We start from the raw sequence: 12,128 nt of genomic DNA on the forward strand, positions 1-12,128 counted from the left end.
TGTCTGTTCTCTTTTTTACCCTAAAATTATTTCACTAAGGACAGAATTCTCTAGAGAAGGCAGTGGTGGCAAGAGCGTGGTGTTAAGAGCCCCAATCTAGGGATCTGGAGATCTCAGGTTCTAGTCTTGGCTTTGATGTTAACTTGCTATGGGACATTGAAAGTTATTTGCAGAGGTGTCTGGGTGGCTCAGTTGCTTAAGTGTCCAACTACAGCTCAAGTTATGATCTTGAAGTTCACGAGCCAGAGCCCTGCCTTGGGCTTTGTGCTGACAGCTCTGAGCCTGGAGCCTGCTTTGGATTCTGGATCTCTCTCTGTCTCTCTGCCCCTCCCCGGCTCACACTCTTGTCTCTCTCTTTCTCAAAAATAAATAAACATTAAAAAAAAAAGAAAGTTATTTGCAAATAACAGGCTTGGATGATCTTTAAAGGGTCTCTTCCAGGTCAACATTAAAAGACAGATTGAGGGGCACCTGAGTGGCTCACTTGGTTAGGCGTGCGACTCTTGATTTTGGCTCAGGTCAGGATCTCCAGCTTTGTGAGAGCACATAGGGCTATGTGCTGACAGCTCAGAGCCTGCTTAGGATTCTCTCTCCCTCTCTCTCTGCCCCTCCAACCACTCACACTCTCTCTTTCTTTACCTCTCTCAAAATAAACATTAAAAAAAAAAAAAAAAAAAAAGGACAGATTGAAAACTCCAGCTCTAGCTCCAAGACAATCTGGGGTCTACACGCGGTGAAGCTGATAGAAAGAAGGGTCCTGGAATCAGAGCACCTCCCTCACCTCCTTGCCTCCAAATGTTTATGCCTCAGTTGCTTAGCAAATGAGAATAATAAAAGCTCTTGGGCTGTTTTGGAGATGATATTAAGTGAGAGGGTCAATGTTAAATGCTTGGCATAGAGCCTGGCTCAGTACCTTTCAATGCTCTGCACCTATTGCTGCTATTGTTATCCTTATCCTTCACATCTGTATAGAGCTTTTATGGTGCAGGAAACATTGGTCTTATTTATTTGTTTGTTTATTTATTTATTTATTTATTTGCGAGAGAGACAGAGACAGCACGACTTGGGGAGGGGCAGAGAGAGAGAGAGAATCCCAAGCAGGCTCAGCACTGTCAGGGCAGAACCCCATGCGGGGCTGGAACTCACAAAACTGTGAGATCATGACCTGAGCCCAAACCAAGAGCCGACAGAGCCACCCAGTTGCCCCTTATTTATTTATTTTCATTTATTTATTTATTTATTTTTAAGTAGGCTCCATGCCCAATGTGGGATTTGAGGGCACGACCTTGAGATCAAGATGTTCTACCGAGGGAGCCAGCCAGGCGCCCCAAAACATTGGTCTTATTAATTGGTTGGCAACCTCACAACAACATAGGGAGGATTTTGTGATTATTATTCCCATTTGGAGGGTCGAGAAACTGAGACTTGAAAGGTAGGTCCTGCCCAGTGGATTGATTTGTACACTCACGAACCTGTGGAGATCTGCAGTTAAGAAGACAGGCCCCGATAAAGAGAGAAGTCCTTTCTGCCCCCAGGTGTTAGTGAGCCACCGCGCGGCTGGGAGGGAACTTGGTGGAAACAGGAATCCTGGAGCCCCTATTCCCTACCCGGACTAGCAATCCATCGCTGGCCAGCCGGTCACCCGGTCGGCTGGAGGCTGCGAGGCGGGGTCAGGGGCGGGCCTACCGCCCCCAGCCCGCGGGGAAAGCCGAGACCCAGCCGCGCCGCTCATTGGCTGCGGTTCGCAGGTGTACCCTCAGCCAATCAGCGCTGCGGGGGGCGGCGCCTTCCAGGCTCACCTGGCGGCCGCGACTCTGCCCGGCTCAGTGGCGTCGGGAACCGCAGAGCACCTGTGGTTTCGCGGAAGTCCTGCCGTACTCTAGCCCGGCCAAGCTCCGCGGGACCCAGCCCGACCCGACCTCTGCCCGGCCCGCCATGGGCCCTCCGTCCCGTAGCGTCTCCGCGCTCCTGCTGCTGCTACAGGTACGTCGCGTCCCTTGGTTTTGCGGGGGACGCCTTCCGGCCCCACCATCACGCGCCCGGCCCCGTTCCTCTCTCTCCTCTCGTCCCCTCTTCTTCCAAGAAAGTTTAGGTCCAGGAATGGCCTGGAAGCTGCGCCGCGCTCTGGGCTCCACGGAGGTGGGAGTGGGAGCGGGTGCGGGTGGAGAGCGCGTGGCTTTGCCCTCTCCCTCGCGCAAATACTAGAGGTGGGGGGCGAGCCTCGCTGCGGGCTCTGGGGACTCCGAGCTGGCGGCGGTAGAGGCTGGGGGCGGGCATTGGGGGGCGTGGTGCAGGGTGGGGGCCGGGGTACAGAAAAGGGGAGTTCCGCTGCAAGTCGGGGGAGCCAGGAGTAGTGGAGATGACCCCTGAGGTAAGGAAAGGGAAGTCAACAGAAATAAAAGCACTTGCCTGTAAAGAAAGGCTCGTAAACAGGTATGGGGCGCCGTGGGTTAATAAAGGGCTCAAAAGGTGTTGGGGCGCCCCTCGGTGTGAGGAACTAGACTTAGGAGTGGGGGTGTTCCCAGCATAAGGAAAGTGAAGTGGGGAACAGTAAAGTTGCGTCTATTGAAACTAAAAAGGAGAATGCAAAGAAAGGAGTGGTTGGTCGGGAGGAGGTTGACCCAGCAGCCCCCCTCTCCCGGGAGTACCTGGGAGCTTGGCGGCAGCAAGTTTCGGAATGAAAGAGTTTGGCGTGGCTGCCTGCCCTGGGGGTTGGGGGTGAGGGTGGATCCCTCCCACAGGCCGACGCTGGGAGCAAGGGAGGGGCGGCGCGGTTGGTTTCGGTGTGGGCAGGAGGCGACCCCTCCTCCCCGGAGGGAATCCCCCTCCCCCGATCACCCTGGTTCCATACCTTTCCCCTACTCCAGGTCACATCAGGGCTCTGCCAGGAGCCCGAGCCCTGCCGTCCTGGCTTTGGCGCCGACAGCTACACGTTCACCGTGCCCCGTCGACATTTGGAGAGAGGCCGAGTCCTGGGCAGAGGTGAGGACGTACTGCTGGGGTTCTGAGCTGGGTGCGGTGGGAGTGGGAAGGGTCCGAGAAATTGCTCCCACGGCTCTGGGCTGGACTGCGCAAACCCTTTTTTCCTGGCTCAAATGGCACCCCTTTGGAATTTACACAGATGTAACGATCTAAACTTTTACTGTGGTTGAGAGAGCTATGGTATTGGTAATTATGTGGGGGGGGGGGGGGGGGCATTTTTTTAGAGGCCTTTAATGTGTCTCAAATTGTCCTGACCACTTGAGAGTCTGTCATTTCAGGCTGCTAAAACCTGATGTGTGGGATGAGGGGCGGCAGTAATTCCCGTTTTGCAGATGAGCAAACGGAGGCTCAGAGGGTGGAGTCCACTTGCCCCAGGTCTGCCAAGCAGGAATTTGAACTAGGACTGATTCCCAGGCCCCATTCTGCACCATCTCTGGGATGACTGAGGTGCCAAGGGTTGTGGCATTTGCTCAAAGAGATGAAAACATTTTGATACAGTTACTATTCCCCCAATGAATAATGGTTTTAAAAAAAAAAAAAAAAAACCAGTAGCTGTGACTCAGGAATGAAAACACACACAATGTACTTCTGGGCCTTATCACTGTGATAATCAGGATTCTAGAGTTAGCTTTATTTCACTGTTGCCCAGAAATGAGAGAGCAAGGGAAGCTTGGTTTCTCTTCTGGTTTCATTGATTCCCAGATGCTTATTTCCTACCAGACGATTTCTTCCTCTTGATTTCAGTTGATTGGGCAAGTATCATAAGTATAAAAGAGACACTTTTTAAAATGAGAAATCACCCACAATTCCCCTGAGGAAATTCACTGCGTTTATTCTTCCAGTCTTTGGCCACATGAAAACTTGAGCAATCACGCTGTTGTGTGAAAATTGTTTGAATTTTGGAAGTTGTTCCAATAGTGGGCGGCATTCCCTCCCGCCCTCCCCCCCCACCCAAACAGAGAAACTGCAGCTCCATTGATTAAACATACTTGGTTTTCTGAGGCCTGCCTGTGTTGTGTGGAGCTTTCTATGAAGTGAGAAAGGAAGTGTCTGATTTTGCAGTGGGTCCACCATTAGTCGATGGTTGACAGCTTGCCCAGCCCTGTGCTGGGTAACTCAGGAATGAATTGAAGAGATATGGAGACACTCCAGCCTGCTGTTGGTATTTCACGTTCCAGCAGATTATGGAGAATGCCCCAGGACCCGCTTAGAGGGCACTGTGGGACATGGGCATTCAGGTGCCAAAGAATGTGGGTGGTGTGGGATGTTTTGATGAGTATCAGTTGGCAGTGAGGGCTGCTGGCTTCTTGGAGGAGGCAAAGTTGACCCGGCCTTGAAGATTGGGGCAGGAGTTAGAAATTGGGGGTGTGCCTGTGTATATGGGGGTGTTCCAAGACAAGCGCCGGTCACTTTGTTTTCCCGTACCAAGGCTTTTGGTAAGTCCAGATGTGAGTTAGTCTGCTTTTATCACTCCTGCACCCCTCTTCCCCAGACAAGCTCTTGGTCCGACCAAGAATATTATTGCATAATAATATACATATTACCATTATTATTAATAGCAGCCTATTCCTTTTGAACCAGACTCTGGAGCAAGTGCTCAATTTTATCCCACTTAATATTCCCAAGAACTGGGGCACCTAGGTGGTTCAGTCGGTTAAGCGTCTGACTTTGGCTCAGGTCATGATTCCCTAGTTTGTGGGTTTGAGCCTCCCATCCAGCTCTGTGCTGTCAGTGTGGAGCCTGCTCTCCCTCTCTGCCCCTCCCCCACTTGCACTCTTGCTCTCAAAAATAAACATTAAAAAATATGTATATCTATTCCCAAGAATCTTATGAGGGTAGGCACTGTTATTTCTATTTTGCAGGGGAGGAAATTGAAACGTAAAGCAATTTAGTAATCTGTTCAGAGATCCACAGCTGGTCTTTGTCCTGTTCTCTCCCCCTCTCAATAATTTCAAAAAAAGAGGTGTTTGGAGAATTAGTGTCCATTGTGCAGTAAACGTTGTCTTCCCTGTGTGCCTGAGAGAGCAGAGGTGTTGATATAGCAGGACCCCGAGAACAGGAGGAGGTGGTGATGGAGATGGGTCACAACAGGTGGGAAGTGGAGGGAGGCCTGTGGTGGTGAGCTTGGTGGGAGAGGCAGCTTCTGAAAGGCCGCCTGTGTGGCTGAGTTCAGTGTCCTTTATGTCCAAGAGCCATCCCATCAGCAGATTTTCTGACATTTCACCGTTTAGACCTTCCTCCGAGTCCAGTGTGGAATTACCCCAGAACGGAAGTGCCCTTCTGGTAAAATCACACATGTGACCTTAGAAGACTGGCTTTGTGACTTAAAAGGCAGTTAGGATTTAGGGTGGTGGCCTCACTCTCTTTGGACCCTCCAGGGAAGTGGAAGGATGTGACATTAGCACCAGGTTTAAATATTCGCTTCACGGGAGTTTGAAAATAAGGAACCTGTTACTTTTTGTCCACCGTTTGCCATAGGGTGTCACGAATAGGGTTTGACCGAACTCAGGGGACCCTGGAGTGGTTTGCTGGGGCGATTGTTGTGCTCTGTGAGATGGACGACCCCACGGCCTCGGCCTTGAATCTATGTCTTTGGTAACTCTCCAGGTTCTAGAATGGAGAATGATTTAAAAAAAACAACTTTAAACTGGTTCTCTAGAGTTTGAGAATTTTTCTTTTTTCTGGCATAAACTGGTTTGAGAAACCCCGGCTATTTCATATTGCCTTCAGCTTTAAGTTGATTGAGGGGTGAGCTGCAAAAAAGCAGACAGGCTTGGAAACCAATGGCTTCTTGCTTTGCTTCACCACCTGGTTTCAGGTGTACAGGGCTTCTGTTTTGGGTTTGAGCTCTGGCTCCTTGATGGATTGACCTAGCTCACAAGCACCCACTTGTGTGGATTAAATACATCCATTTCCCCCTTTCTAAAAGATGTGCTGAAAGGTGGTAGAAACAGGGTGCAGGCCTCCTAATTAAACTGGGCTTAAAAAAAAACAAATACAGAAACCTGCTTTGGGAATCTCCTTACATCATCAGACACCCACTCCCCTGTCCCTCAAACTCACTCACTTCATGATTACTCACATCTGTGACAAGGGTTAATGTCAAGCTCACCGGGGAAGGAGATCTGGGTCCTCCCAGGTCCTGGGCCCTGCAAGGCTATGTAAGGAAGTCTGGCTGCTGCTCCCCCTGGGGCCTGCCTGCCGGACCTGTCCTGCCTCTGCCAGATGGTTATGGAAATCCCTGTTTGCTCTCTGGAGCTTTTTATTGGGTGAGACTTTTCTTCCGAAATGCTCACCTTGGTGTCTGTTACACATTCCCTTCCAAGTGTAACCCCAGATAAGCCAGACGCTGAAGCAATCACCTCTCACATCTCCCAGGAGCTGCCAAAATCCTAAAATCCCCGAGAGGCACCTGTCACAATTCAGACTTTGAGTTTCTACTCTGCCTCAACTCCCATCTCTTTTTAGGGCTTTAGGCCTTCAAGGAGGGGAATGAAGTCTGTATGGCTGGTCAGGAGAGTTTGTGAGTAAGCACATCAAAGGTCCAGGTTTGCCTTTCAGCTCCTAGCTGTGTGACATTGGGTAAAACACTTTATTTGATTGGGTCTCGGTTTCCCCACCTGTGAAATGGGGGGAGTGGGTAGTAGTACTTATCGGTTTGTTGTGAGGATTAAAAGGCATGTTTGTTTTAATTTGGCTAGCCAACAAGTAAGAGTGCCAGCACTGGGCTAGACTCTGGGGTTACAGTAATTAATAAAGCAGATCTGGGCTGAACATAAAGAAGAGAGATGATGTAAAGAAACAGGAAATATTAAATGGTGCCTCATATTCTTAGCATAGAGTAGGCACTCAAATATTATTTTGAAGAAATGAATGAATGTTTATTACCCCTCATATATTGGCTTATTTTTTTCCCCCTCTCAAATTCTTTGGCCTCAGGCCCGTCCTAGATCTAAATGGACCAGAAGAGTTGTCAGTTAGAACCTTCTAAGATGCACGTGAACACTGCACACCCAGTCTGTGCTTCTAGAAGCTGGGCTACCCCATAAGTGTGTCCCAGGATTACAGCATGCTGAGTGCTTCCTTCTGAATGCCAGAGGGCAGAGGTGGGAGCCCTCAAACCTGAATCTGGAAGGGGAAAGGCAGCCATTTTTAAGTGTTTTTCATCTTTGGTCAATTGAAAGAAATTCCTGTGGTGGCCTTTCGTCCTTTCTCTGCCTCTCTCTCTTGCTACTTGAACTTTATCTTTCATACGCTTGAGCTCATGCTTGCTGCTGTCCAGAGGGCTTTAGCCACCTTGTTTTTGCACATTTCCTCTTCGCCTTCCTTCCTCTTCGCCTTCCTTCCTCTTCGCCTTCCTTCCTCTTCCTTCCTCTTCATCTAATCCTCCACCCCCCCTGCCAAGGCTCTGGTGGCGTATTTCCATCATTTAGAAGGTTCTTGAGTCACTCTGCCTAGATTGAAACCCAGGGAATGTCCCTTGCTACCTGAGGGGAGGTCAGCCAAGGACCTTATCCTCTAAGCCTTAGTTTCCTCATCTGTAAAGTGGGCCTAACAGTACCAAGTGCTCAATGAATACTAAATATTAAAGCCCCGAAGTATTTGGTGCCTTTTGCTTGCGTCTCTCCCATGTGTTTTACCTGTGGTTCAGAACTTTTCCCTGTGCTCCTTCCCACCCCGTAAACCAGCCAAACCAGTTTCCTCACTCTCCCCGCTTCTGTGTTAAAGCAAACACTGCTCTGCAAACAGTGACAGACCAAAGTGCCCTTTGCTAGGAGAGGGAATTTGGTGACAGTCTTCTTGTTTGCCTCTGCCAGCAGACTCCACGGTGGGGCTGCCTGTGGACCTGCTTGTGAATATTGTTTGCAGATGGAGTGGGAGGGGTGGGGCAAGGAGTAGCTGGGGGTGGGAAAACAAGATGACCCTGAACTTGTCAGCTTCTGCCTGGTTTTTAAAATTATTTCATGGGACGCCTGGCTGGCTCAATCAGTAGAGTACGGAGGTAGACTTTTGATCTCGGGGTTGTAAGTGGGTTTTTGTTTGTTTATTTATTTTGAGAGAGAGAGAAAGAGGAAAGAGAGAGAGAGAGACAGGAGAGAGAGAGAATACGAGCAAGCACTCTCACCATCAGGAGATCACAACCTGAGCTGAAACCGAGAGTCAAATGCTCGTTCCACAAAGGTGCCCTTTTGGGTTGTAAGTTTGAGCCCCACGTTGGGTGTAAAGATTACTTAAACTCTTTAAAAAATTTAAATTATTTTATAATACACATGCTGTAGGATACTGTGTGTTTTCCCATTGCCAAAAATGCTCCGCCCTAGCTCCTGAGAGTGTGGGTTGCCTGCATGGCTTCGTGTGGGATCACCTGGAACACTTCAAAGATGCACGTTTGCCCTCCTGCACATCACTGAACTACAGTTTCTGAGAGTGGAGATCTGGACATGGTAGTTTTTAAAGCTCCCCAGGTGTCTGCTGCCACCAGATTTGTTGTCCTGGACGACTCCAGTAGCTAGGTCACAATGTTTGATGAGTAAATACCTGGTGCCAGCGGGGTATGAACATCTCGTTCAGCCTGAGGCCAGGGATCCAAGGGCACCCTTGATCTGGAAGGGATAAGGCTGGTCCTTCTGCCATGCTGGCAAAGGAGTGCTCTGTGGGTGTGGGGTGGGGCACATGGGGTGGGAATGGGGGACCCAGAGAAGTAGCTGCCTCCCCACCATACACCTATTGCTTGGGGCACTGACTTAAGACCCAGCCTTTGATCTCAGGGAGATTCCAGAAATCTCTGAGACCCTTGCAGGGGGTAATTTCAGTACATTCTGAGAAGGTCTCTGCGGTGGGAAAATGTTCAGAGGATTCATTGAGCGCTCAGTTTTACCTGCTGGGCTTTGGTGAGTGATAAGGCTCCAGCCAGCCAGAGGTGAACAGACTCTCCAGGTATGGGAAACGGGGTGCCCAAAGGCATGGCGGAGCATGAAGGAGTCAGGCTGGAGCTGTGCTTGCAGGAGATGGTCCCAGGAAGAGAGTGCCTAGGTGTAGACCACAACCAGGCTATTGCAGGGCCTTGGACTTTAGTCTGCAGGTAATAGAGGGTTTACTTTGCTGTTTAAGAAATCTCTATGCCCAATGTGGGGCTTGGGTGCATGACTGTGAGATCAAGAGTCGCATGCTCCACCAACGGAGCCAGCCAGGGGCCACGGGTTTTCTCTTTCTATTCTTTTTTTTTTCCTTTCATTCCTTCCTTTTCTTTTAGTAGAAATCTTTCACTTGGTTAAAAATATATAGTAAAAAAAAAAAAAAAAATATATATATATAATATATATATATATTATTATATATATATATGTGTGTGTGTGTGTGTGCGTGTGTGTGTGTGTGTATTGCCAACAGTGAAAAATTCTCCTTCCCACCCCGACCCAGGAAGTGGCAGAGCTGGGGCTCCAGTCCTGCCCTTGAATCTTCTAAGACTTGTGCCCTCATTGTGCCCCTCATCTGTCTTGTTGCCAAATTGCATCTCCAGTGGAAGCTGAGTCCCCTTTCTGAGGGAAAGGAATTCCCGCCTTCTCCTTGGAAAAGATGTCTTTATACCTTTTGTGTCTCACTGATTTTAACTGTGATGCTGGAATTCATCCTCTTTTGCTTTTGAAGGGCCTCTTTTGTCTTATATGTGTGGGTAACTTCCAGCCTGTTTGCCTGTTACCTTCACTTCCAAATAAATGCTAGCTGAACTGCACTTCTTTCTTTCTTTCTTTTTCTATCTATCTATCTATCTATCTAATCTGTGAGAGACAGAGTGTGAGCAGGGAAGGAGCAGAGAGAGAGGGAGACACAGAATCTGAAGCAGGATCCAGGCTCTGAGCTATTAGCACAGAGCCCGATGCGGGGCTTGAACCCACGAACGATGAGATCATGACCTGAGCTAAAGTCAGACCCTTAACTGAGCCACCCAGGCATCCATGAACCTCACTTCTTTTACTCTGTCTTCAACTTTCTGGGTCCCTGAAAATGCAATTCTATTGGCATTCAGAATTAGAGCTTGGGAGGGAAACTGTAGTATAATGAGGTTCCAACTGGGACTTAAAAAAATATTTTTTTAATGTTTATATTTGAGAGAGAGAGAGAGAAAAACAGTGTGACTAGGAGAGGGGCAGAGAGAGAGGGAGACACAGAATCTGAAGCAGGCTCCAGGCTCTGAGCTGTCAGCACAGAGCCCGATGTGGGGCTCGAATCCACTAATCCCAAGATCACAACATGAGCTGAAGTCAGAATGCTTAACCAACTGAGCCACCCAAGTGTTCCCTCCCCCACCAAACTGGGACTTTTTCAAGGTGCAGGAGAGATCTGGGCCTGGATCCCTGTGAGCTCAGGCATTACTGCTGAAATCTAATGGGGCCTGTCTGGAAAGGTTGAACCTGTTCACCATGAGCAAAATCATAAACGGTGGCCAGCACAGGCCCCCGTGGGATAATTGGCCAAGGCCTAGATAATAATTAGTGGGCCTTGTAATTAGGAAAACGTGTAACAAGCCGAAATCCTTTCAGATTTATGGTACCTGGGCAAGTTGAAGGCTATGGAGAACACCTGTTTCTGTGGTTTGGCATTCAGACATACTTCTACACCTTCTCTGTTCCCAGGAGAGTTCTGAAGGCTGTTGTAGAGCATCTTAGGTCATTCTCCTCTACCCCTTCCCCAGCAGTCTTTTCTCCATCCAGCAGCCACCAGTGATGGTTTTTAAAATTTGAGGAGTTCCTGGGTAGCTCTGTTAGTTAAGTGTTCAACTCTTGATCTCAGCTCAGGTCTTGATCTCAGGATTATGAGTTCAAGCCCTTTGTTGGGTTCTGTGCTGGGCATGAAGCCTACTGAAAGGAAGAAAGAAAGAAAATTTAATACAAATAGTGAATAGTGTATTGCATGCCTGAAATCAATAAAATGTCTGTCAAATATACTTAAGAAAAATTAACTTAAAAATCAGAGTTGGGGGGCGCCTGGGTGGCGCAGTCGGTTAAGCGTCCGACTTCAGCCAGGTCACGATCTCGCGGTCTGTGAGTTCGAGCCCCGCGTCAGGCTCTGGGCTGATGGCTCGGAGCCTGGAGCCTGTTTCAGATTCTGTGTCTCCCTCTCTCTGCCCCTCCCCCGTTCATGCTCTGTCTCTCTCTGTCCCAAAAATAAATAAAAAACGTTGAAAAAAAAAAAAAAAATCAGAGTTGGCCAGTGGTTCCTCATTTCACAGAGAATGTAAGTCACAGTCCTTTCTATGACATGTAAGGCCTCCGTGATCTGCCCCCCACCCCCAAACACTTCCCCTACCCCTTACTTCTTGCTATCAATTCTTCCTGACTCTACCTAGAAACACACCAGACACACTTGTACCCCTGGGCCTTTGCACTGGCTATTGCTGCTGTCAATGATACTTTTCTGATATCTGCATGGCTCACTCATTTACTTTATTTTTAAGTAAGTTGTATGCCTAACGTAGGGCTTGAACTCACGACCCCAAGATCAAGAGTCACATACTCTACTGATTGAGCCATCCAGGTGTCTCTCATGGCTCACTCATTTAGGTCCATGTTTTTGCTTACATGTCACCCTCTCAGTGAAGCCTTTCTTGAGCCTCTATTTAAGGTAGTTACTCCTTCTTGCACTCCCCTTCCTTTTTTGCTTTATTTTCCTCTGTAGCACTTTTCACCATCTAGCATGCTATGTATTCCACTTATTTCTCCTGTCCATTTTCTTAAAAAAATTTTTTTTAATGTTTATTAGTTTTTAGAGAGAGAAAGACAGAATATTAGTGGGGGAGGGGCAGAGAGAGAGAGGGAGACACAGATTCTGAAACAGGCTCCAGGCTCCAAGCTGTCAGCACAGAGCTTGACATGGGGCTCGAACTCACCAACTGTGAGATCATGACCTGAGCTGAAGGTGGACACTAACCAACTGAGCCACCCAGGAGGCCAGGGAATTTCATCTTGTATATTTTACTGGCTGTATTGTGTCTAGAGCAGTGCCTGGCATATAATAGGTGCTCAACAGGTATTTGTTGAATGAATAAATGAGGTTTCAGAGTGTGTGTGTGTGTATGTATAGACCTATATATTTTTTGTATTTAGGAGATATCCCAGGGTGGTTTTTGTATTTAAGAAAAGCTAGAA

General features: G+C 48.4%; 1 protein-coding gene across 1 annotated transcript in view; it reads left to right on the plus strand.

The window, feature by feature from the left end:
- The first annotated feature begins 1,805 nt into the window (after positions 1 to 1,805).
- Positions 1,806 to 12,128, plus strand: part of CDH1 (cadherin 1) — an 83,417-nt gene continuing 73,094 nt past the window's right edge. Inside the window, exons 1-2 of the mRNA XM_060650334.2 lie at positions 1,806 to 1,983; positions 2,868 to 2,982. Coding sequence (XP_060506317.1) covers positions 1,936 to 1,983; positions 2,868 to 2,982 — 163 coding nt within the window. The 5' untranslated portion in view covers positions 1,806 to 1,935. The remainder of the gene's footprint in view (positions 1,984 to 2,867; positions 2,983 to 12,128) is intronic.

The sequence above is a fragment of the Panthera onca genome, chromosome E2, assembly GCF_046562875.1.
Source record: "Panthera onca isolate mPanOnc1 chromosome E2, mPanOnc1 haplotype 2, whole genome shotgun sequence".
NCBI lineage: Eukaryota > Metazoa > Chordata > Mammalia > Carnivora > Felidae > Panthera > Panthera onca.